At 42.7% G+C, this 24,337-nt stretch overlaps 1 protein-coding gene across 2 annotated transcripts in view; it reads right to left on the bottom strand.

Annotated features, from left to right (window-relative positions):
• The window catches only part of OstDelta (oligosaccharide transferase delta subunit), a 272,441-nt gene that overhangs the window by 236,392 nt on the left and 11,712 nt on the right, over positions 1-24,337 (bottom strand). For both annotated transcript variants that reach the window (XM_071659381.1, XM_071659382.1), the window contains exons 2-3: positions 2,797-2,984; positions 191-313 (exon numbers count right to left, since the gene is read on the bottom strand). In XM_071659381.1, the coding sequence (XP_071515482.1) occupies positions 191-313; positions 2,797-2,984 (311 nt within the window). The remainder of the gene's footprint in view (positions 1-190; positions 314-2,796; positions 2,985-24,337) is intronic.

Below are 24,337 nucleotides of genomic sequence, written 5' to 3'. Positions count from 1 at the left end.
GGACTAACATAAATTCCTCTTTCTAGGCTTGAGAAGAACACTGCCTAGCTTCCTGGAACAAAATTTCTTCATTCTTTAAGCAAAACAGAGGTCAATGTCGCAGAAATGAAAGAGGGAAAAGGAGAACAAAAATAGAAATGAAACTTTGAACATGAAAGATAAAAGTATAAAAAAGTATAAGGATCCTTACCTGAAGTAATCCAGCAGAAGCTGCAACGGGGCATCCTAGTGCCTTACCCGCTGATGACGCTAAGAAAAGGGTCTCAACAGTTGCTCCATCACCAGCTGAGCTCCTAACAAAATTACACACACCCTGTGGAAATCATTTTTTGTGAAAAACATGACAGTTGGACCACAGTACTACTTTTAACATTCACAACACAGTCTTTATTCTTGTTTGCCAATGCTTCCCAAAGCAAGATAGTGACAAGAAGAAATGACATAGCTCTGAGGACCTATCCCTACTTGGCTCCCTCTCTACAACTTTTAGAAATTCAATACAGAAGGGGAGGATATCCAGCCCTTCTCACACCTCATGCTGTCCACAATCATTTAATTTCCAACACATTCGTCATCTTCCATACTTTCTCATCTCTGGCCTACATCTCACACGCACACGATGCTGTTGGGACTACTATAACATCCAATATACCCTTCTTTAACCTCATGCACAGTTACCTCCACACATTCCTAAATGTAACCAGGACCTTTCCCTCTCATCCATTCTATGGCTCACTTCAACTTCCATGATTCAATTTACAGGCATGTCCACTACCAAGCACCTAAAACAATTCACTTCCTCTACATTGTCTCCATTTAAACTCAATAAAAATAAACTGCCACTCCTCACTGCTAAACCTAATAACCTTACTTTTGTTCTTATTACTCAATTATCTCTTTGCATACTCTTCCAAGTTCAGAAACCAACTTCTGCAGTTTTCCCTCACATCTGCCATCAACAAACAATAACAGGCCTCACTACCAGGTATCTAAAACAATTCACTTCCTCTAAATTGTCTCCATTCAAACAATAAGAATAAACTGCTGCTCTCCACTGCTAAACCTAATAACCATACCTCTGTATTCATTACTCAATTATCTCTTTTTGCATACTCTTCCAACTTCAGAAACCAACTTCTACATTTTTTCCCTTCACACCTGCCATCAATAAAAAATAACTGGCTTCCCTTCGTGGCCCCTAACTCTTGACAAACTGCAGAACAGCCCCTCTCCAGAAAACCCCATTCATAAATATATCAAAAAGCAATAGTGACAACACACCCTTGCTGCACAGCCATTTTCACTTGGAACCTATCACCTTCCTCTGTTCCTAATTGCAAGTCTTACTCTCTTGATAAAAACTCCTCATTGCTTCTTACACCTTTCCACCAACACCTTATATACTTACACCTTCATCAAAGCATTTCTGTGAACCCCATCAAATGTTTCTCCAGATGTATACATGCCACATGCAAATCCTTCTGTTTAAGTATTTTCTACACAAATTCTTAAATGCAAACACCTGATCCACACATCCTCGACCATTCCTGAAACCATAGCAATTATCACCAGTCTGATGTTCTGTGCACCACTCACCTGTACAACTTACCAGATACATTAAACAAACTTATACCTCTGTAATTCAAACATTCTCTCTTGTCCCCTCTGCCTTTATACAATGGCACTATACAGGCATTCTGCCAATCCTCAGGCACCTCACCATGATCCATTCACATAATGAAAATCTGAACTAACCACTCAATAATTTGCTCATACTTAGAACCTGACCCAAAAGTCCTTTCTATCTTTAGGAGGCACCTGCAGATCCTAAAAAGCTGACCACCTTCACCAAGTGGCACCATAGGTCATAAAGTGTAGTACTGTACTGCGTGTGTGTATGTGGGGAGAGCAAGGGCCAACTGAGCAGGTGTTTGCTGACTTCATTGAGGTCGTAGCATCTTGGACATTGGGGATCCAGGGTTATAGTGAAAAGGTATTCTTCACTTTGTGAGGAAGGGTTATGTTCTAGTGTAAAAGAAAGAGTGTGACTTGTGCATGTCTGGGAAAAGCGGTTTTAGATGGGTGTATGTTTTGTGGGTCATTTCTGTGTTAGTGTTTTGCGAGTGCTGTTTGTTGTAGGTGAAAGTCACTTTGGCAAGGCTATATCATTGGGAGTATAGCTTCATCAAATTAAATTCTCACTCTGTACTACTGGAATTAACCCAGTCTTGGGCTGTAGGAGCCTTCAGGAGGGGGACCTGGGTAACACCATGACTCATTGAAACTGGACCTAAAGTAATTATAAATAAACAAAATAATGATACCAGGAAAGGTATGCATATGCTGCATAAACATCCCAGCCTATGCATTACAAGACTCCACCTGCTTGATGTTATGTAGCAAATGAAAAGTCACTTTTGGTGAAGCAATCATCCTTGATGGATGAAAAAGAGGACAATCTCATCAAGAAACTTCCCACTCTAAAGGAGTCTATCTCCATTCTACTTGATATAACACAGCCTTGAAGTGGCAGGGGTCTCATAGAAGGGGTCTGAGGACTTTTTAATTATATTAATAATCATACCAGCCTAAGCTAAGTACCCATTTACTGACCAAACTCAAAGGGAACTGTTATGTTGGCTGTGGGCTGATAGCTCCACGTTGGGTTTGAATCCAGGTAGGTCTATGTGTGAATTCATATATGGTCAGTAAAGCTAACCACTAAACTATCATTAAATAAAACAAGTAGATCTACAAACTGATCAGAATGCCAAGTAAGCAACAGTCAAAACATACCTCTATATTGGGTATCTCTTGCCCTAAGTGCTTGTATCCAGCTGATGCATAAAGAACTTGGGCAAGGTCAGAGAGTGACCAGGCAGGTTCAAGAACAAGCTTCAGTCTCTCTTTGTCTCCTGGGGTAAGGTAAGTTGATGGAGATAAGGCTGAGCTTACCCCTAACAAAGCCAAGATTACTAGTGCCCCTGCAAAATGTAAAACATGATGAACACATTTACCATTAATGTACTTTGAATATAAAAGGGAAACCTCATTGACCTGTATACTGCAAAGTGGTGGTAACACACAATTTCTTTTTTCAACCTGGAAAAAAACTTCAAAACGTGAATCTGTGAATGTGTGTTCATGATATATTTCTAAAAAAAAAATAAAAAAAAAATCAACAAAGGTACCAAACTAACTTTCACAAGCAATGAGAACATGGTGTCTTCTTCAGGTATAAAAGGCATGAGATGAGGGAATGTCTACAGTACGAGCATTTATAAGTATAACAATTTAAGAGTACTTTACAGTATTTAAAAACAGAAGCAACTACAGTACAATGCATAGGTATCTTAAGGGTGCCTGGATATTTCTAACAATACAAACAACGCAAATGAGGTCAAGAGAAAGGTGCAAGAGGTGAAAAAGAGGGTAAATGAGAGTTGGGGTGAGAGAGTATCATTAAATTTTAGGGAGAATAAAAAGATGTTTTGGAAGGAGGTAAATAAAGTGCGTAAGACAAGGGAACAAATGGAAACTTCAGTGAAGGGGGCTAATGGGGAGGTGATAACAAGTAGTGGTGATGTGAGAAGGAGATGGAGTGAGTATTTAGAAGCTTTGTTGAATGTGTTTGATGATAGAGAGGCAGATATAGGGTGCTTTGGTTGAGGTGGTGTACAAAGTGAGAGGGTTAGGGAGAATGATTTAGTAAACAGAGAAGAGGTAGTAAAAGCTTTGCGGAAGATGAAAGCCAGCAAGGCAGCGGGTTTGGATGGTATTGCGGTGGAATTTATTAAAAAAGGGGGTGACGGTATTGCTGACTGGTTGGTAAGGTTATCTAATATATGTATGACTCATGGTGAGGTGCCTGAGGATTGGCAGGAATGCTTGCATAATGCCATTGAACAAAGGCAAAGGGGATAAATGTGAGTGCCAAATTACAGAGGTATAAGTTTGATGAATATATCTTGGAAATTATATGGGAGGGTATTCAATGAGAGGGTGAAGGTATGTACAGAGCATCAGATTGGGGAAGAGCAGTGTGGTTTCAGAAGTGGTAGAGGATGTGTGGATCAGGTGTTTGCTTTGAAGAATGTATGTGAGAAATACTTTGAAAAGCAAATGGATTTGTATGTAGCATTTATGGATCTGGAGAAGGCATATGATAGGGTTGATGGAGATGCTCTGTGGAAGGTATTAAGAATATATGATCAACTTGTATGGTCTTGTGAACATGACATTTATGAACCACATAGGATCAAGCACATATATTCAAAACCCAATTATGGCAGTCGGTCTACAGTTAACCCATCTGTCCATCCACCCCATGAGTTGGTCGATAAAATGGGTATCTGGCTTAGGCTACATATATATATATATATATATATATATATATATATATATATATATATATATTATATATATTACCAAATCATTTTTGGTAATATATAGGTGGTGAAAGCTTTGCGGAAGATGAAAGCCGGCTAGGCAGCAGGTTTGGATGGTATTGCAGTGGAATTCATTAAAAAAGGGGGTGACTGTATTGTTGACTGGTTGGTAAGGTTATTTAATGTATGTATGACTCATGGTGAGGTGCCTGAGGATTGGCGGAATGCGTGCATAGTGCCATTGTACAAAGGCAAAGGGGATAAGAGTGAGTACTCAAATTACAGAGGTATAAGTTTGCTGAGTATTCCTGGTAAATTATATGGGAGGGTATTAATTGAGAGGGTGAAGGCATGTACAGAGCATCAGATTGGGGAAGAGCAGTGTGGTTTCAGAAGTGGTAGAGGATGTGTGGATCAGGTGTTTGCTTTGAAGAATGTATGTGAGAAATACTTAGAAAAGCAAATGGATTTGTATGTAGCATTTATGGATCTGGAGAAGGCATATGATAGAGTTGATAGAGATGCTCTGTGGAAGGTATTAAGAATATATGGTGTGGGAGGCAAGTTGTTAGAAGCAGTGAAAAGTTTTTATCGAGGATGTAAGGCATGTGTACGTGTAGGAAGAGAGGAAAGTGATTGGTTCTCAGTGAATGTAGGTTTGCGGCAGGGGTCTGTGATGTCTCCATGGTTGTTTAATTTGTTTATGGATGGGGTTGTTAGGGAGGTAAATGCAAGAGTTTTGGAAAGAGGGGCAAGTATGAAGTCTGTTGGGGATAAGAGAGCTTGGGAAGTGAGTCAGTTGTTGTTCGCTGATGACACAGCGCTGGTGGCTGATTCATGTGTGAAACTGCAGAAGCTGGTGACTGAGTTTGGTAAAGTGTGTGGAAGAAGAAAGTTAAGAGTAAATGTGAATAAGAGCAAGGTTATTAGGTACAGTAGGGTTGAGGGTCAAGTCAATTGGGAGGTGAGTTTGAATGGAGAAAAACTGGAGGAAGTGAAGTGTTTTAGATATCTGGCAGTGGATCTGGCAGCGGATGGAACCATGGAAGCGGAAGTGGATCATAGGGTGGGGTAGGGGGCGAAAATTCTGGGAGCCTTGAAGAATGTGTGGAAGTTGAGAACATTATCTCGGAAAGCAAAAATGGGTATGTTTGAAGGAATAGTGGTTCCAACAATGTTGTATGGTTGCGAGGCGTGGGCTATGGAGAGAGTTGTGCGCAGGAGGATGGATGTGCTGGAAATGAGATGTTTGAGGACAATGTGTGGTGTAAGGTGGTTTGATCGAGTAAGTAACGTAAGGGTAAGAGAGACGTGTGGAAATAAAAAGAGCGTGGTTGAGAGAGCAGAAGAGGGTGTTTTGAAGTGGTTTGGGCACATGGAGAGGATGAGTGAGGAAAGATTGACCAAGAGGATATATGTGTCAGAGGTGGAGGGAACAAGGAGAAGAGGGAGACCAAATTGGAGGTGGAAAGATGGAATGAAAAAGATTTTGTGTGATCGGGGCCTGAACATGCAGGAGGGTGAAAGGAGGGCAAGGAATAGAGTGAATTGGAGCGATGTGGTATACCGGGGCTGACGTGCTGTCAGTGGATTGAATCAAGGCATGTGAAGCGTCTGGGGTAAACCATGAAAAGCTGTGTAGGTATGTATATTTGCGTGTGTGGACGTATGTATATACATGTGTATGGGGGGGGGGGGGGGGTTGGGCCATTTCTTTCGTCTGTTTCCTTGCGCTACCTCGCAAACGCGGGAGACAGCGACAAAGTATATAAAAAAAAAAAATATATATATATATATATATATATATATATATATATATATATATATATATATATATATATATACCACATCGATCCAATTCACTCTATTCCTTGCACGCCTTTCACCCTCCTGCATGTTCAGGCCCCGATCACTCAAAATCTTTTTCACTCCATCTTTCCACATCCAATTTGGTCTCCCACTTCTCCTCGTTCCCTCCACCTCCGACACATATATCCTCTTGGTCAATCTTTCCTCACTCATTCTCTCCATGTGCCCAAACCATTTCAAAACACCCTCTTCTGCTCTCTCAACCACACTCTTTTTATTTCCACACATCTCTCTTACCCTTACATTACTTACTCGATCAAACCACCTCACACCACACATTGTCCTCAAACATCTCATTTCCAGCACATCCACCCTCCTGCGCACAACTCTATCCATAGCCCACGCCTCGCAACCATACAACATTGTTGGAAACACTATTCCTTCAAACATACCCAGTTTTGCTTTCCGAGATAATGTTCTCGACTTCCACACATTCTTCAAGGCTCCCAGGATTTTCGCCCCCTCCCCCACCCTATGATTCACTTCCGCTTCCATGGTTCAATCCGCTGCCAGATCCACTCCCAGATATCTAAAACACTTTACTTCCTCCAGTTCTTCTCCATTCAAACTTACCTCCCAACTGACTTGACCCTCAACCCTACTGTACCTAATAACCTTCATCTTATTCACATTTACTCTCAACTTTCTTCTTTCACACACTTTACCAAACTCAGTCACCAGCTTCTGCAGTTTCCTACATGAATCAGCCACCAGCACTGTATCATCAGCGAACAAAAACTGACTCAATTCCCAAGCTCTCTCATCCCCAACAGACTTCATACTTGCCCCTCTTTCCAAAACTCTTGCATTCACCTCCCTAACAACCCCATCCATAAACAAATTAAACAACCATGGAGACATCACACACCCCTGCCGCAAACCTACATTCACTGAGAACCAATCACTTTCCTCTCTTCCTACACGTACACATGCCTTACAACCTCGATAAAAACTTTTCACTGCTTCTAACAACTTTCCTCCCACACCATATATTCTTAATACCTTCCACAGAGCATCTCTATCAACTCTATCATATGCCTTCTCCAGATCCATAAATGCTACATACAAATCCATTTGCTTTTCTAAATATTTCTCACATACATTCTTCAAAGCAAACACCTGATACACACATCCTCTACTACTTCTGAAACCACACTGCTCTTCCCCAATCTGATGCTCTGTACATGCCTTCACCCTCTCAATCAATACCCTCCCATATAATTTACCAGGAATACTCAACAAACTTATACCTCTGTAATTTGAGCACTCACTCTTATCTCCTTTGCCTTTGTACAATGGCACTATGCACGCATTCCGCCAATCCTCAGGCACCTCACCATGAGTCATACATACATTAAATAACCTTACCAACCAGTCAACAATACAGTCACCCCCTTTTTAATAGATTCCACTGCAATACCATCCAAACCTGCTGCCTTGCTGGCTTTCATCTTCCGCAAAGCTTTTACTACCTCGTCTCTGTTTACCAAATCATTTTCCCTAACCCTCTCACTTTGAACACCACCTCGACCAAAACACCCTATATCTGCCACTATATTATCAAACACATTCAACAAACCTTCACAATACTCACTCCATCTTCTTCTCACATCACCACTACTTGTTATCACCTCCCCATTAGCGCCCTTCACTGAAGTTCCCATTTGCTTCCTTTTCTTGCGCACTTTATTTACCTCCTTTCAGAACATCTTTTTACTCTCCCTAAAATTTAATGATACTCTCTCACCCAAACTCTCATTTGCCCTCTTTTTCACCTCTTGCACCTTTCTCTTGACCTCCTGTCTCTTTCTTTTATACATCTCACACTCATTTGCATTTTTTCCCTGCAAAAATCGTCCAAATGCCTCTCTCTTCTCTTTCACTAATAATCTTACTTCTTCATCCCACCACTCACTACCCTTTCTAATCAACCCACCTCCCACGCTTCTCATGCCACAAGCATATATATATATATATATATTATCTCCATCCCTGGGATAGGGGGGAAAGAATACTTTCCACGTATTCCCTGCGTGTCGTAGAAGGCGACTAAAAGTGGAGGGAGTAGGGGGCTGGAAATCCTACACTCTCTATTTTTTTGATTTTTCCAAAAGAGGGAACAGAGAAGGGGGTGAGGTGAGGATATTCCCCCAAAGGCCCAGTCCTCTGTTCTTAACGCTACCTCGCTAATGCAGGAAGTGGCGAAAAGTTTGAGAAAAAAAAAAAAAAAAAAAAATCCAAAAATCCAAAAGCAAAAATGGCTACGTTTAAAGGAATAGTGGTTCCAACAATGTTGTTTGCTTGCGAAGAGTGGGCTATGGATAGAGTAGTGTGCAGGAGGGTGGATGTGCTGGAAATGAGATGTTTGAGGACAATATGTGGTGTGAGGTGGTTTGATCGAGTAAGTAATGTAAGGGTAAGAGAGATGTGTGGAAATAAGAAGAGCGTGGTTGAGAGAGCAGAAGAGGGTGTTTTGAAATGGTTTGGGCACATGGAGAGAATGCGTGAGGAAAGATTGACCAAGAGGATATATGTGTCGGAGGTGGAGGGAACGAGGAGAAGTGGGGGACCAAATTGGAAGTGGAAAGATGGAGTGAAAAAGATTTTGAGTGATTGGGGCCAGAACATGCAGGAGGGTGAAAGGCGGGCAAGGAATAGAGTGAATTGGATCGATGCGGTATACTGGGGTCGATGTGCTGTCAATGGATTGAATCAGGGCATGTGAAGCGTCTGGGGTAAACCATGGAAAGTTCTGTGGGGCCTGGAAGTGGAAAGGGAGATGTGGTTTTGGGCATTATTGCATGACAGCTAGAGACTGTGTGAACGAATGGGGCCTTTGTTGTCTTTTCCTAGCGCTACCTCGCACACGAGGGGGGAGGGGGATGTTACTCCATGTGTGGCGAGGAGGCGATCGGAAAGAATAAAGGCAGGCAGCATGAATTGTGTGCATGTGTATATATGTATATGTCTGTGTGTATATATATGTGTACATTGAGATGTATGGGTATGTATATTTGCGTGTGGGGACGTGTATGTACATATATGTGTATCAGGGTGGGTTGGGCAATTTCATTCGTCTGTTTCCTTGAGCCACATCGCAAACACAGGAGACAGCGACAAAGCAAAATAAATATAAATATATATATATATATATATATATATATATATATATATATATATATATATATATATATACATATATATATATATATTTTTTTTTATTATACTTTGTCGCTGTCTCCCGCGTTTGCGAGGTAGCGCAAGGAAACAGACGAAAGAAATGGCCCAACCCCCCCCCCATACACATGTATATACATACGTCCACACACGCAAATATACATACCTACACAGCTTTTCATGGTTTACCCCAGACGCTTCACATGCCTTGATTCAATCCACTGACAGCACGTCAACCCCGGTATACCACATCGCTCCAATTCACTCTATTCCTTGCCCTCCTTTCACCCTCCTGCATGTTCAGGCCCCGATCACACAAAATCTTTTTCACTCCATCTTTCCACCTCCAATTTGGTCTCCCTCTTCTTCTCGTTCCCTCCACCTCCGACACATATATCCTCTTGGTCAATCTTTCCTCACTCATTCTCTCCATGTGCCCAAACCACTTCAAAACCCCCTCTTCTGCTCTCTCAACCACGCTCTTTTCATTTCCATACATCTCTCTTACCCTTACGTTACTCACTCGATCAAACCACCTCACACCACACATTGTCCTCAAACATCTCATTTCCAGCACATCCATCCTCCTGCGCACAACTCTATCCATAGCCCACGCCTCGCAACCATACAACATTGTTGGAACCACTATTCCTTCAAACATACCCATTTTTGCTTTCCGAGAAAATGTTCTTGACTTCCACACATTCTTCAAGGCCCCCAGAATTTTCGCCCCCTCCCCCACCCTATGATCCACTTCCGCTTCAATGGTTCCATCCGCTGCCAGATCCACTCCCAGATATCTGAAACACTTCACTTCCTCCAGTTTTTCTCCATTCAAACTCACCTCCCAATTGACTTGACACTCAACCCTACTGTACCTAATAACCTTGCTCTTATTCACATTTACTCTTAACTTTCTTCTTCCACACACTTTACCAAACTCAGTCACCAGCTTCTGCAGTTTCACACATGAATCAGCCACCAGCACTGTATCATCAGCGAACAACAACTGACTCACTTCCCAAGCTCTCTCATCCACAACAGACTTCATACTTGCCCCTCTTTCCAAAACTCTTGCGTTTACCTCCCTAACAACCCCATCCATAAACAAATTAAACAACCATGGAGACATCACACACCCCTGCCGCAAACCTACATTCACTGAGAACCAATCACTTTCCTCTCTTCCTACACGTACACATGCCTTACATCCTCGATAAAAACTTTTCACTGCTTCTAACAACTTTCCTCCCACACCATATATTCTTAATACCTTCCACAGAGTATCTCTATCAACCCTATCATATGCCTTCTCCAGATCCATAAATGCTACATACAAATCCATTTGCTTTTCAAAGTATTTCTCACATACATTCTTCAAAGCAAACACCTGATCCACACATCCTCTACCACTTCTGAAACCACACTGCTCTTCCCCAATCTGATGCTCTGTACATGCCTTTACCCTCTCAATCCATACCCTCCCATATAATTTACCAGGAATACTCAACAAACTTATACCTCTGTAATTTGAGCACTCACTCTTATCCCCTTTGCCTTTGTACAATGGCACTATGCACGCATTCCGCCAATCCTCAGGCACCTCACCATGAGTCATTTTTTTTTTTTTTTTTTATACTTTGTCGCTGTCTCCCGCGTTTGCGAGGTAGCGCAAGGAAACAGACGAAAGAAATGGCCCAACCCACCCCCATACACATGTATATACACACGTCCACACACGCAAATATACATACCTACACAGCTTTCCATGGTTTACCCCGGACGCTTCACATGCCTTGATTCAATCCACTGACAGCACGTCAACCCCTGTATACCACATCGCTCCAATTCACTCTATTCCTTGCCCTCCTTTCACCCTCCTGCATGTTCAGGCCCCGATCACACAAAATCCTTTTCACTCCATCTTTCCACCTCCAATTTGGTCTCCCTCTTCTCCTCGTTCCCTCCACCTCCGACACATATATCCTCTTGGTCAATCTTTCCTCACTCATTCTCTCCATGTGCCCAAACCATTTCAAAACACCCTCTTCTGCTCTCTCAACCACGCTCTTTTTATTTCCACACATCTCTCTTACCCTTACGTTACTTACTCGATCAAACCACCTCACACCACACATTGTCCTCAAACATCTCATTTCCAGCACATCCATCCTCCTGCGCACAACTCTATCCATAGCCCACGCCTCGCAACCATACAACATTGTTGGAACTACTATTCCTTCAAACATACCCATTTTTGCTTTCCGGGATAATGTTCTCGACTTCCACACATTTTTCAAGGCTCCCAAAATTTTCGCCCCCTCCCCCACCCTATGATCCACTTCCGCTTCCATGGTTCCATCCGCTGACAGATCCACTCCCAGATATCTAAAACACTTCACTTCCTCCAGTTTTTCTCCATTCAAACTCACCTCCCAATTGACTTGACCCTCAACCCTACTGTACCTAATAACCTTGCTCTTATTCACATTTACTCTTAACTTTCTTCTTCCACACACTTTACCAAACTCCGTCACCAGCTTCTGCAGTTTCTCACATGAATCCGCCACCAGCGCTGTATCATCAGCGAACAACAACTGACTCACTTCCCAAGCTCTCTCATCCCCAACAGACTTCATACTTGCCCCTCTTTCCAAGACTCTTGCATTTACCTCCCTAACAACCCCATCCATAAACAAATTAAACAACCATGGAGACATCACACACCCCTGCCGCAAACCAACATTCACTGAGAACCAATCACTTTCCTCTCTTCCTACACGTACACATGCCTTACATCCTCGATAAAAACTTTTCACTGCTTCTGACAACTTGCCTCCCACACCATATATTCTTAATACCTTCCACAGAGCATCTCTATCAACTCTATCATATGCCTTCTCCAGATCCATAAATGCTACATACAAATCCATTTGCTTTTCTAAGTATTTCTCACATACATTCTTCAAAGCAAACACCTGATCCACACATCCTCTACCACTTCTGAAACCACACTGCTCTTCCCCAATCTGATGCTCTGTACATGCCTTCACCCTCTCAATCAATACTCTCCCATATAATTTACCAGGAATACTCAACAAACTTATACCTCTGTAATTTGAGCACTCACTCTTATCCCCTTTGCCTTTGTACAATGGCACTATGCACGCATTCCGCCAATCCTCAGGCACCTCACCATGAGTCATACATACATTAAATAACCTTACCAACCAGTCAACAATACAGTCACCCCCTTTTTTAATAAATTCCACTGCAATACCATCCAAACCTGCTGCCTTGCCGGCTTTCATCTTCCGCAAAGCTTTTACTACCTCTTTTCTGTTTACCAAATCATTTTCCCTAACCCTCTCACTTTGCACACCACCTCGACCCAAACATCCTATATCTGCCACTCTGTCATCAGACACATTCAACAAACCTTCAAAATACTCATTCCATCTCCTTCTCACATCACCACTACTTGTTATCACCTCCCCATTTACGCCCTTCACTGAAGTTCCCATTTGCTCCCTTGTCTTACGCACCCTATTTACCTCCTTCCAGAACATCTTTTTATTCTCCCTAAAATTTACTGATAGTCTCTCACCCCAACTCTCATTTGCCCTTTTTTTCACCTCTTGCACCTTTCTCTTGACCTCCTGTCTCTTTCTTTTATACTTCTCCCACTCAATTTCATTTTTTCCCTGCAAAAATCGTCCAAATGCCTCTCTCTTCTCTTTCACTAATACTCTTACTTCTTCATCCCACCACTCACTACCCTTTCTAAACAGCCCACCTCCCACTCTTCTCATGCCACAAGCATCTTTTGCGCAATCCATCACTGATTCCCTAAATACATCCCATTCCTCCCCCACTCCCCTTACTTCCATTGTTCTCACCTTTTTCCATTCTGTACACAGTCTCTCCTGATACTTCTTCACACAGGTCTCCTTCCCAAGCTCACTTACTCTCACCACCTTCTTCACCCCAACATTCACTCTTCTTTTCTGAAAACCCATACTAATCTTCACCTTAGCCTCCACAAGATAATGATCAGACATCCCTCCAGTTGCACCTCTCAGTACATTGACATCCAAAAGTCTCTCTTTCGCACGCCTGTCAATTAACACGTAATCCAATAACGCTCTCTGGCCATCTCTCCTACTTACATAAGTATACTTATGTATATCTCGCTTTTTAAACCAGGTATTCCCAATCATCAGTCCTTTTTCAGCACATAAATCTACAAGCTCTTCACCATTTCCATTTACAACACTGAACACCCCATGCATACCAATTATTCCCTCAACTGCCACATTACTCACCTTTGCATTCAAATCACCCATCACTATAACCCGGTCTCGTGCATCAAAACCGCTAACACACTCATTTAGCTGCTCCCAAAACACTTGCCTCATACATACATTAATTAACCTTACCAACCAGTCAATAATACAGTCACCCCCTTTTTTAATAAATTCCACTGCAATACCATCCAAACCTGCTGCCTTGCCGGCTTTCATCTTCCGCAAAGCTTTCACTACCTCTTCTCTGTTTACCAAATCATTTTCCCTAACCCTCTCACTTTGCACACCACCTCGACCAAAACACCCTATATCTGCCACTCTATCATCAAACACATTCAACAAACCTTCAAAATACTCACTCCATCTCCTTCTCACATCACCACTACTTGTTATCACCTCCCCATTTGCGCCCTTCACTGAAGTTCCCATTTGCTCCCTTATCTTATGCACTTTATTTACCTCTTTCCAGAACATCTTTTTATTCTCCCTAAAATTTAATGATACTCTCTCACCCCAACTCTCATTTGCCCTTTTTTTCACCTCTTGCACCTTTCTCTTGACCTCCTGTCTCTTTCTTTTATACATCTCCCACTCAATTCCATTTTTCCCTGCAAAAATCGTCCAAATGCCTCTCTCTTCTCTTTCACTAATACTCTTACTTCTTCATCCCACCACTCACTACCCTTTCTAATATATATATATATATATATATATATATATATATATATATATATATATATATATATATATATATATATATATATATATATATATTTTTTTTTTTTCATAATATTCGCTATTTCCCGCGATAGCGAGGTAGCGTTAAGAACAGAGGACTGGGCCTTTGAGGGAATATCCTCACCTGGCCCTCTTCTCTGTTCCTTCCAAAAGAAGGAATATATATATATATATATCGATTAATATGGGTAAAACTGAAAGTTGATGGAGAGAGGTGGGTGATTATTGGTGCATATGCACCTGGGCATGAGAAGAAAGATCAAGAGAAGCAAGTGTTTTGGGAGCAGCTGAATGAGTGTGTTAGTGGTTTTGATGCACGAGACCGGGTTATAGTGATGGGTGATTTGAATGCAAAGGTGAGTAATGTGGCAGTTGAGGGAATAATTGGTATACATGGGGTGTTCAGTGTTGTAAATGGAAATGGTGAAGAGCTTGTAGATTTATGTGCTGAAAAAGGACTGATGATTGGGAATACCTGGTTTAAAAAGCGAGATATACATAAGTATACTTATGTAAGTAGGAGAGATGGCCAGAGAGCGTTATTGGATTACGTGTTAATTGACAGGCATGCGAAAGAGAGACTTTTGGATGTTAATGCGCTGAGAGGTGCAACTGGAGGGATGTCTGATCATTATCTTGTGGAGGCTAAGGTGAAGATTTGTATGGGTTTTCAGAAAAGAAGAGTGAATGTTAGGGTGAAGAGGGTGGTGAGAGTAAGTGAGCTTGGGAAGGAGACCTGTGTGAGGAAGTACCAGGAGAGACTGAGTACAGAATGGAAAAAGGTGGGAACAATGGAAGTAAGGGGAGTGGGGGAGGAATGGGATGTATTTAGGGAATCAGTGATGGATTGCGCAAAAGATGCTTGTGGCATGAGAAGAGTGGGAGATGGGTTGATTAGAAAGGGTAGTGAGTGGAGGGATGAAGAAGTAAGAGTATTAGTGAAAGAGAAGAGAGAGGCATTTGGATGATTTTTGCAGGGAAAAAATGCAATTGAGTGGGAGATGTATAAAAGAAAGAGACAGGAGGTCAAGAGAAAGGTGCAAAAGGTGAAAAAGAGGGCAAATGAGAGTTGGGGTGAGAGAGTATCAATAAATTTTTTTTTTTCTTTTTTTTAATACCTCGTCGCTGTCTCCCGCGGTTGCGAGGTAGCGCAAGGAAACAGACGAAAGAAATGGCCCAACCCCCCCCATACACATGTACATACACACGTCCACACACGCAAATATACATACCTACACAGCTTTCCATGGTTTACCCCGGACGCTTCACATGCCTTGATTCAATCCACTGACAGCACGTCAACCCCTGTATACCACATCGCTCCAATTCACTCTATTCCTTGCCTTCCTTTTACCCTCCTGCATGTTCAGGCCCCGATCACACAAAATCCTTTTCACTCCATCTTTCCACCTCCAATTTGGTCTCCCTCTTCTCCTCGTTCCCTCCACCTCCGACACATATATCCTCTTGGTCAATCTTTCCTCACTCATTCTCTCCATGTGCCCAAACCATTTCAAAACACCCTCTTCTGCTCTCTCAACCACGCTCTTTTTATTTCCACACATCTCTCTTACCCTTACGTTACTTACTCGATCAAACCACCTCACACCACACATTGTCCTCAAACATCTCATTTCCAGCACATCCATCCTCCTGCGCACAACTCTATCCATAGCCCACGCCTCGCAACCATACAACATTGTTGGAACCACTATTCCTTCAAACATACCCATTTTTGCTTTCCGAGATAATGTTCTCGACTTCCACACATTTTTCAAGGCTCCCAAAATTTTCGCCCCCTCCCCCACCCTATGATCCACTTCCGCTTCCATGGTTCCATCTGCTGCCAGATCCACTCCCAGATATCTAAAACACTTCACTTCCTCCAGTTTTTCTCCATTCAAACTCACCTCCCAATTGACTTGACCCTCAACCCTACTGTACCTAATAACCTTGCTCTTATTCACATTTACTCTTAACTTTCTTCTTCCACACACTTTACCAAACTCTGTCACCAGCTTCTGCAGTTTCTCACATGAATCAGCCACCAGCGCTGTATCGTCAGCGAACAACAACTGACTCACTTCCCAAGCTCTCTCATCCCCAACAGACTTCATACTTGCCCCTCTTTCCAAGACTCTTGCATTTACCTCCCTAACAACCCCATCCATAAACAAATTAAACAACCATGGAGACATCACACACCCCTGCCGCAAACCTACATTCATTGAGAACCAATCACTTTCCTCTCTTCCTACACGTACACATGCCTTACATCCTCGATAAAAACTTTTCACTGCTTCTAACAACTTGCCTCCCACACCATATATTCTTAATACCTTCCACAGAGCATCTCTATCAACTCTATCATATGCCTTCTCCAGATCCATAAATGCTACATACAAATCCATTTGCTTTTCTAAGTATTTCTCACATACATTCTTCAAAGCAAACACCTGATCCACACATCCTCTACCACTTCTGAAACCACACTGCTCTTCCCCAATCTGATGCTCTGTACCTGCCTTCACCCTCTCAATCAATACCCTCCCATATAATTTACCAGGAATACACAACAAACTTATACCTCTGTAATTTGAGCACTCACTCTTATCCCCTTTGCCTTTGTACAATGGCACTATGCACGCATTCCGCCAATCCTCAGGCACCTCACCATGAGTCATACATACATTAAATAACCTTACCAACCAGTCAACAATACAGTCACCCCCTTTTTTAATAAATTCCACTGCAATACCATCCAAACCTGCTGCCTTGCCGGCTTTCATCTTTCAATAAATTTTAGGGAGAATAAAAAGATGTTTTGGAAGGAGTTAAATGATGTGCGTAAGACAAGGGAGCAAATGGGAACTTCGGTGAAGGGGGTTAATGGGGAGGTGATAACAAGGAGATGGAGTGAGTATTTTGAAGGTTTGTTGAACGTGTTTGATGATAGAGTGGCAGATATAGGGTGTTTTGGTCGAGGTGGTGTGCAAAGTGAGAGGGTTAGGGAAAATGATTTGGTAAACAGAGAAGAGGTAGTGAAAGCTTTGCGGAAGATGAAAGCCGGCAAGGCAGCAGGTTTGGATGGTATTGCAGTGGAATTTATTAAAAAAGGGGGTGACTGTATTGTTGACTGGTTGGTAAGGTTATTTAATGTATGTATGACTCATGGTGAGGTGCCTCAGGATTGGCGGAATGTGTGCATAGTGCCATTGTACAAAGGCAAAGGAGATAAGAGTGAGTCCTCAAATTACAGAGGTATAAGTTTGTTGAGTATTCCTGGTAAATTATATGGGAAGGTATTGATTGAGAGGGTGAAGGCATGTACAGAGCATCAGATTGGGGAAGAGCAGTGTGGTTTCAGAAGTGGTAGAGGATGTGTGGCTCAGGTGTTTGCTTTGAAGAATGTATGTGAGAAATATTTAGAAAAGCAAATGGATTTGTATGTAGCATTTATGGATCTGGAGAAGGCATATGATAGAGTTGATAGAGATGCTCTGTGGAAGGTATTAAGAATATATGGTGTGGGAGGAAAGTTGTTAGAAGCAGTGAAAAGTTTTTATCGAGGATGTAAGGCATGTGTACGTGTAGGAAGAGAGGAAAGTGATTGGTTCTCAGTGAATGTAGGTTTGCGGCAGGGGTGTGTGATGTCTCCATGGTTGTTTAATTTGTTTATGGATGGGGTTGTTAGGGAGGTAAATGCAAGAGTTTTGGAAAGAGGGGCAAGTATGAAGTCTGTTGGGGATGAGAGAGCTTGGGAAGTGAGTCAGTTGTTGTTCGCTGATGATACAGCGCTGGTGGCTGATTCATGTGAGAAACTGCAGAAGCTGGTGACTGAGTTTAGTAAAGTGTGTGGAAGAAGAAAGTTAAGAGTAAATGTGAATAAGAGCAAGGTTATTAGGTACAGTAGGGTTGAGGGTCAAGTCAATTGGGAGGTGAGTTTGAATGGAGAAAAACTGGAGGAAGTGAAGTATTTTTAGATATCTGGGAGTGGATCTGGCAGCGGATGGAACCATGGAAGCGGAAGTGGATCATAGGGTGGGGGAGGGGGTGAAAATTCTGGGGGCCTTGAAGAATGTGTGGAAGTCGAGAACATTATCTCGGAAAGCAAAAATGGGTATGTTTGAAGGAATAGTGGTTCCAACAATGTTGTATGGTTGCGAGGCATGGGCTATGGATAGAGTTGCGCGCAGGAGGATGGATGTGCTGGAAATGAGATGTTTGAGGACAATGTGTGGTGTGAGGTGGTTTGATCGAGTGAGTAACGTAAGGGTAAAAGGGATGTGTGGAAATAAAAAGAGCGTGGTTGAGAGAGCAGAAGAGGGTGTTTTGAAGTGGTTTGGGCACATGGAGAGGATGAGTGAGGAAAGATTGACCAAGAGGATATATGTGTCGGAGGTGGAGGGAACAAGGAGAAGAGGGAGACCAAATTGGAGGTGGAAAGATGGAGTGAAAAAGATTTTGTGTGATCGGGGCCTGAACATGCAGGAGGGTGAAAGGAGGGCAAGGAATAGAGTGAATTGGAGCGATGTGGTATACCGGGGTTGACGTGCTGTCAGTGGATTGAATCGGGGCATGTGAAGCGTCTGGGGTAAGCCATGGAAAGCTGTGTAGGTATGTATATTTGCGTGTGTGGACGTATGTATATACATGTGTATGGGGGGGGTTGGGCCATTTCTTTCGTCTGTTTCCTTGCGCTACCTCGCAAATGCGGGAGACAGCGACAAAGTATAATAAAAAAATAATATAAAAAATATATATATATATATATATATATATATATAGAGATGCTCTGTGGAAGGTATATATATATATATATATATATATATATATATATATATATATATATATATATATATATATATATGCTCTGTGGAAGGTATTAAGAATATATGGTGTGGGAGGCAAGTTGTTAGAAGCAGTGAAAAGTTTTTATCGAGGATGTAAGGCATGTGTACGTGTAGGAAGAGAGGAAAGTGATTGGTTCTCAGTGAATGTAGGTTTGCGGCAGGGGTGTGTGATGTCTCCATGGTTGTTTAATTTGTTTATGGATGGGGTTGTTAGGGAGGTGAATGCAAGAGTTTTGGAAAGAGGGGCAAGTATGAAGTCTGTTGGGATGAGAGAACTTGGGAAGTGAGTCAGTTGTTGTTCGCTGATGATACAGCGCTGGTGGCTGATTCATGTGAGAAACTGCAGAAGCTGGTGACTGAGTTTGGTAAAGTGTGTGAAAGAAGAAAGTTAAGAGTAAATGTGAATAAGAGCAAGGTTATTAGGTACAGTAGGGTTGAGGGTCAAGTCAATTGGGAGGTGAGCTTGAATGGAGAAAAACTGGAGGAAGTGAAGAGTTTTAGATATCTGGGAGTGGATCTGGCAGCGGATGGAACCATGGAAGCGGAAGTGGATCATAGGGTGGGGGAGGGGGCGAAAATTCTGGGAGCCTTGAAGAATGTGTGGAAGTCAAGAACATTATCTCGGAAAGAAAAAATGGGTATGTTTGAAGGAATAGTGGTTCCAACAATGTTGTATGGTTGCGAGGCGTGGGCTATGGATAGAGTTGTGCGCAGGAGGATGGAGGTGCTGGAAATGAGATGTTTGAGGACAATGTGTGGTGTGAGGTGGTTTGATCGAGTAAGTAACGTAAGGGTAAGAGAGATGTGTGGAAATAAAAAGAGCGTGGTTGAGAGAGCAGAAGAGGGTGTTTTGAAATGGTTTGGGCACATGGAGAGAATGAGTGAGGAAAGATTGACCAAGAGGATATATGTGTCGGAGGTGGAGGGAACGAGGAGAAGAGGGAGACCAAATTGGAGGTGGAAAGATGGAGTGAAAAAGATTTTGTGTGATCGGGGCCTGAACATGCAGGAGGGTGAAAGAGGGCAAGAAATAGAGTGAATGGGAGCGATGTGGTATAATGGGGTTGACGTGCTGTCAGTGGATTGAATCGGGGCATGTGAAGCGTCTGGGGTAAACCATGGAAAGCTGTGTAGGTATGTATATTTTGCGTGTGTGGACGTATGTATATACATGTGTATGGGGGTGGGTTGGGCCATTTCTTTCGTCTGTTTCCTTGCGCTACCTCGCAAACGCGGGAGAATATATGGTGTGGGAGGAAAGTTGTTAGAAGCAGTGAAAAGCTTTTATCGAGGATGTAAGGCATGTGTACGTGTAGGAAGAGAGGAAAGTGATTGGTTCTCAGTGAATGTAGGTTTGTGGCAGGGGTGTGTGATGTCTCCATGGTTGTTTAATTTGTTTATGGATGGGGTTGTTAGGGAGGTAAATGCAAGAGTTTTGGAAAGAGGGGCAAGTATGAAGTCTGTTGGGGATGAGAGAGCTTGGGAAGTGAGTCAGTTGTTGTTCGCTGATGATACAGCGCTGGTGGCTGATTCATGTGAGAAACTGCAGAAGCTCGTGACTGAGTTTGGTAAAGTGTGTGAAAGAAGAAAGTTAAGAGTAAATGTGAATAAGAGCAAGGTTATTAGGTACAGTATGGTTGAGGGTCAATTCAATTGGGAGGTGAGTTTGAATGGAGAAAAACTGGAGGAAGTGAAGTGTTTTAGATATCTGGGAGTGGATCTGGCAGCAGATGGAACCATGGAAGCGGAAGTGGATCATAGGGTGGGGGAGGGGGCGAAAATTCTGGGGGCCTTGAAGAATGTGTGGAAGTCGAGAACATTATCTCGGAAAGCAAAAATGGCTATGTTTGAAGGAATAGTGGTTCCAACAATGTTGTATGGTTGCGAGGCGTGGGCTATGGATAGAGTTGTGCACAGGAGGATGGAGGTGCTGGAAATGAGATGTTTGAGGACAATGTGTGGTGTGAGGTGGTTTGATCGAGTGAGTAACATAAGGGTAAGAGAGATGTGTGGAAATAAAAAGAGCGTGGTTGAGAGAGCAGAAGAGGGTGTTTTGAAGTGGTTTGGGCACATGGAGAGGATGAGTGAGGAAAGATTGACCAAGAGGATATATGTGTCGGAGGTGGAGGGAACAAGGAGAAGAGGGAGACCAAATTGGAGGTGGAAAGATGGAGTGAAAAAGATTTTGTGTGATCGGGGCCTGAACATGCAGGAGGGTGAAAGGAGGGCAAGGAATAGAGTGAATTGGAGCGATGTGGTATACCGGGGTTGACGTGCTGTCAGTGGATTGAATCAGGGCATGTGAAGCGTCTGGGGTAAGCCATGGAAAGCTGTGTAGGTATGTATATTTGCGTGTGTGGACGTATGTATATACATGTGTATGGGGGGGGTTGGGCCATTTCTTTCGTCTGTTTCCTTGCGCTACCTCGCAAATGCGGGAGACAGCGACAAAGTATAATAAAAAAATAATATAAAAAATATATATATATATATATATATATATAGAGATGCTCTGTGGAAGGTATATATATATATATATATATATATATATATATATATATATATATATATATATATATATATATATATATATATATGCTCTGTGGAAGGTATTAAGAATATATGGTGTGGGAGGCAAGTTGTTAGAAGCAGTGAAAAGTTTTTATCGAGGATGTAAGGCATGTGTACGTGTAGGAAGAGAGGAAAGTGATTGGTTCTCAGTGAATGTAGGTTTGCGGCAGGGGTGTGTGATGTCTCCATGGTTGTTTAATTTGTTTATGGATGGGGTTGTTAGGGAGGTGAATGCAAGAGTTTTGGAAAGAGGGGCAAGTATGAAGTCTGTTGGGATGAGAGAACTTGGGAAGTGAGTCAGTTGTTGTTCGCTGATGATACAGCGCTGGTGGCTGATTCATGTGAGAAACTGCAGAAGCTGGTGACTGAGTTTGGTAAAGTGTGTGAAAGAAGAAAGTTAAGAGTAAATGTGAATAAGAGCAAGGTTATTAGGTACAGTAGGGTTGAGGGTCAAGTCAATTGGGAGGTGAGCTTGAATGGAGAAAAACTGGAGGAAGTGAAGAGTTTTAGATATCTGGGAGTGGATCTGGCAGCGATGGAACCATGGAAGCGGAAGTGGATCAATGGGTGGGGGAGGGGGCGAAAATTCTGGGAGCCTTGAAGAATGTGTGGAAGTCAGAGAACATTATCTCGGAAAGAAAAAATGGGTATGTTTGAAGGAATAGTGGTTCCAACAATGTTGTATGGTTGCGAGGCGTGGGCTATGGATAGAGTTGTGCGCAGGAGGATGGAGGTGCTGGAAATGAGATGTTTGAGGACAATGTGTGGTGTGAGGTGGTTTGATCGAGTAAGTAACGTAAGGGTAAGAGAGATGTGTGGAAATAAAAAGAGCGTGGTTGAGAGAGCAGAAGAGGGTGTTTTGAAATGGTTTGGGCACATGGAGAGAATGAGTGAGGAAAGATTGACCAAGAGGATATATGTGTCGGAGGTGGAGGGAACGAGGAGAAGAGGGAGACCAAATTGGAGGTGGAAAGATGGAGTGAAAAAGATTTTGTGTGATCGGGGCCTGAACATGCAGGAGGGTGAAAGAGGGCAAGAAATAGAGTGAATGGGAGCGATGTGGTATAATGGGGTTGACGTGCTGTCAGTGGATTGAATCGGGGCATGTGAAGCGTCTGGGGTAAACCATGGAAAGCTGTGTAGGTATGTATATTTTGCGTGTGTGGACGTATGTATATACATGTGTATGGGGGTGGGTTGGGCCATTTCTTTCGTCTGTTTCCTTGCGCTACCTCGCAAACGCGGGAGAATATATGGTGTGGGAGGAAAGTTGTTAGAAGCAGTGAAAAGCTTTTATCGAGGATGTAAGGCATGTGTACGTGTAGGAAGAGAGGAAAGTCATTGTTTCTCAGTGAATGTAGGTTTGCGGCAGGGGTCTGTGATGTCTCCATGGTTGTTTAATTTGTTTATGGATGGGGTTGTTAGGGAGGTGAATGCAAGAGTTTTGGAAAGAGGGGCAAGGTATGAAGTCTGTTGGGGATGAGAGAGCTTGGGAAGTGAGTCAGTTGTTGTTCGCTGATGATAGAGCGCTGGTGGCTGATTCATGTGAGAAACTGCAGAAGCTCGGTGACTGAGTTTGGTAAAGTGTGTGAAAGAAGAAAGTTAAGAGTAAATGTGAATAAGAGCAAGGTTATTAGGTACAGTAGGGTTGAGGGTCAAGTCAATTGGGAGGTAAGTTTGAATGGAGAAAAACTGGAGGAAGTGAAGTGTTTTAGATATCTGGGAGTGGATCTGGCAGCAGATGGAACCATGGAAGCGGAAGTGGATCATAGGGTGGGGGAGGGGGCGAAAATTCTGGGGGCCTTGAGGAATGTGTGGAAGTCGAGAACATTATCTCGGAAAGCAAAAATGGGCTATGTTTGAAGGAATAGTGGTTCCAACAATGTTGTATGGTTGCGAGGCGTGGGCTATGGATAGAGTTGTGCGCAGGAGGATGGATGTGCTGGAAATGAGATGTTTGAGGACAATGTGTGGTGTGAGGTGGTTTGATCGAGTGAGTAACATAAGGGTAAGAGAGATGTGTGGAAATAAAAAGAGCGTGGTTGAGAGAGCAGAAGAGGGTGTTTTGAAGTGGTTTGGGCACATGGAGAGAATGAGTGAGGAAAGATTGACCAAGAGGATATATGTGTCGGAGGTGGAGGGAACGAGGAGAAGAGGGAGACCAAATTGGAGGTGGAAAGATGGAGTGAAAAAGATTTTGTGTGATCGGGGCCTGAACATGCAGGAGGGTGAAAGGAGGGCAAGGAATAGAGTGAATTGGAGCGATGTGGTATACCGGGGTTGACGTGATGTCAGTGGATTGAATCAAGGCATGTGAAGCGTCTGGGGTAAACCATGGAAAGCTGTGTAGGTATGTATATTTGCGTGTGTGGACGTATGTATATACATGTGTATGGGGTGGGGTTGGGCCATTTCTTTAGTCTGTTTCCTTGCG

Source organism: Panulirus ornatus, chromosome 68, assembly GCF_036320965.1.
Source record: "Panulirus ornatus isolate Po-2019 chromosome 68, ASM3632096v1, whole genome shotgun sequence".
NCBI classification, from domain to species: Eukaryota; Metazoa; Arthropoda; class Malacostraca; order Decapoda; family Palinuridae; genus Panulirus; species Panulirus ornatus.
This window is presented reverse-complemented; position numbering and strand designations above follow the sequence as displayed.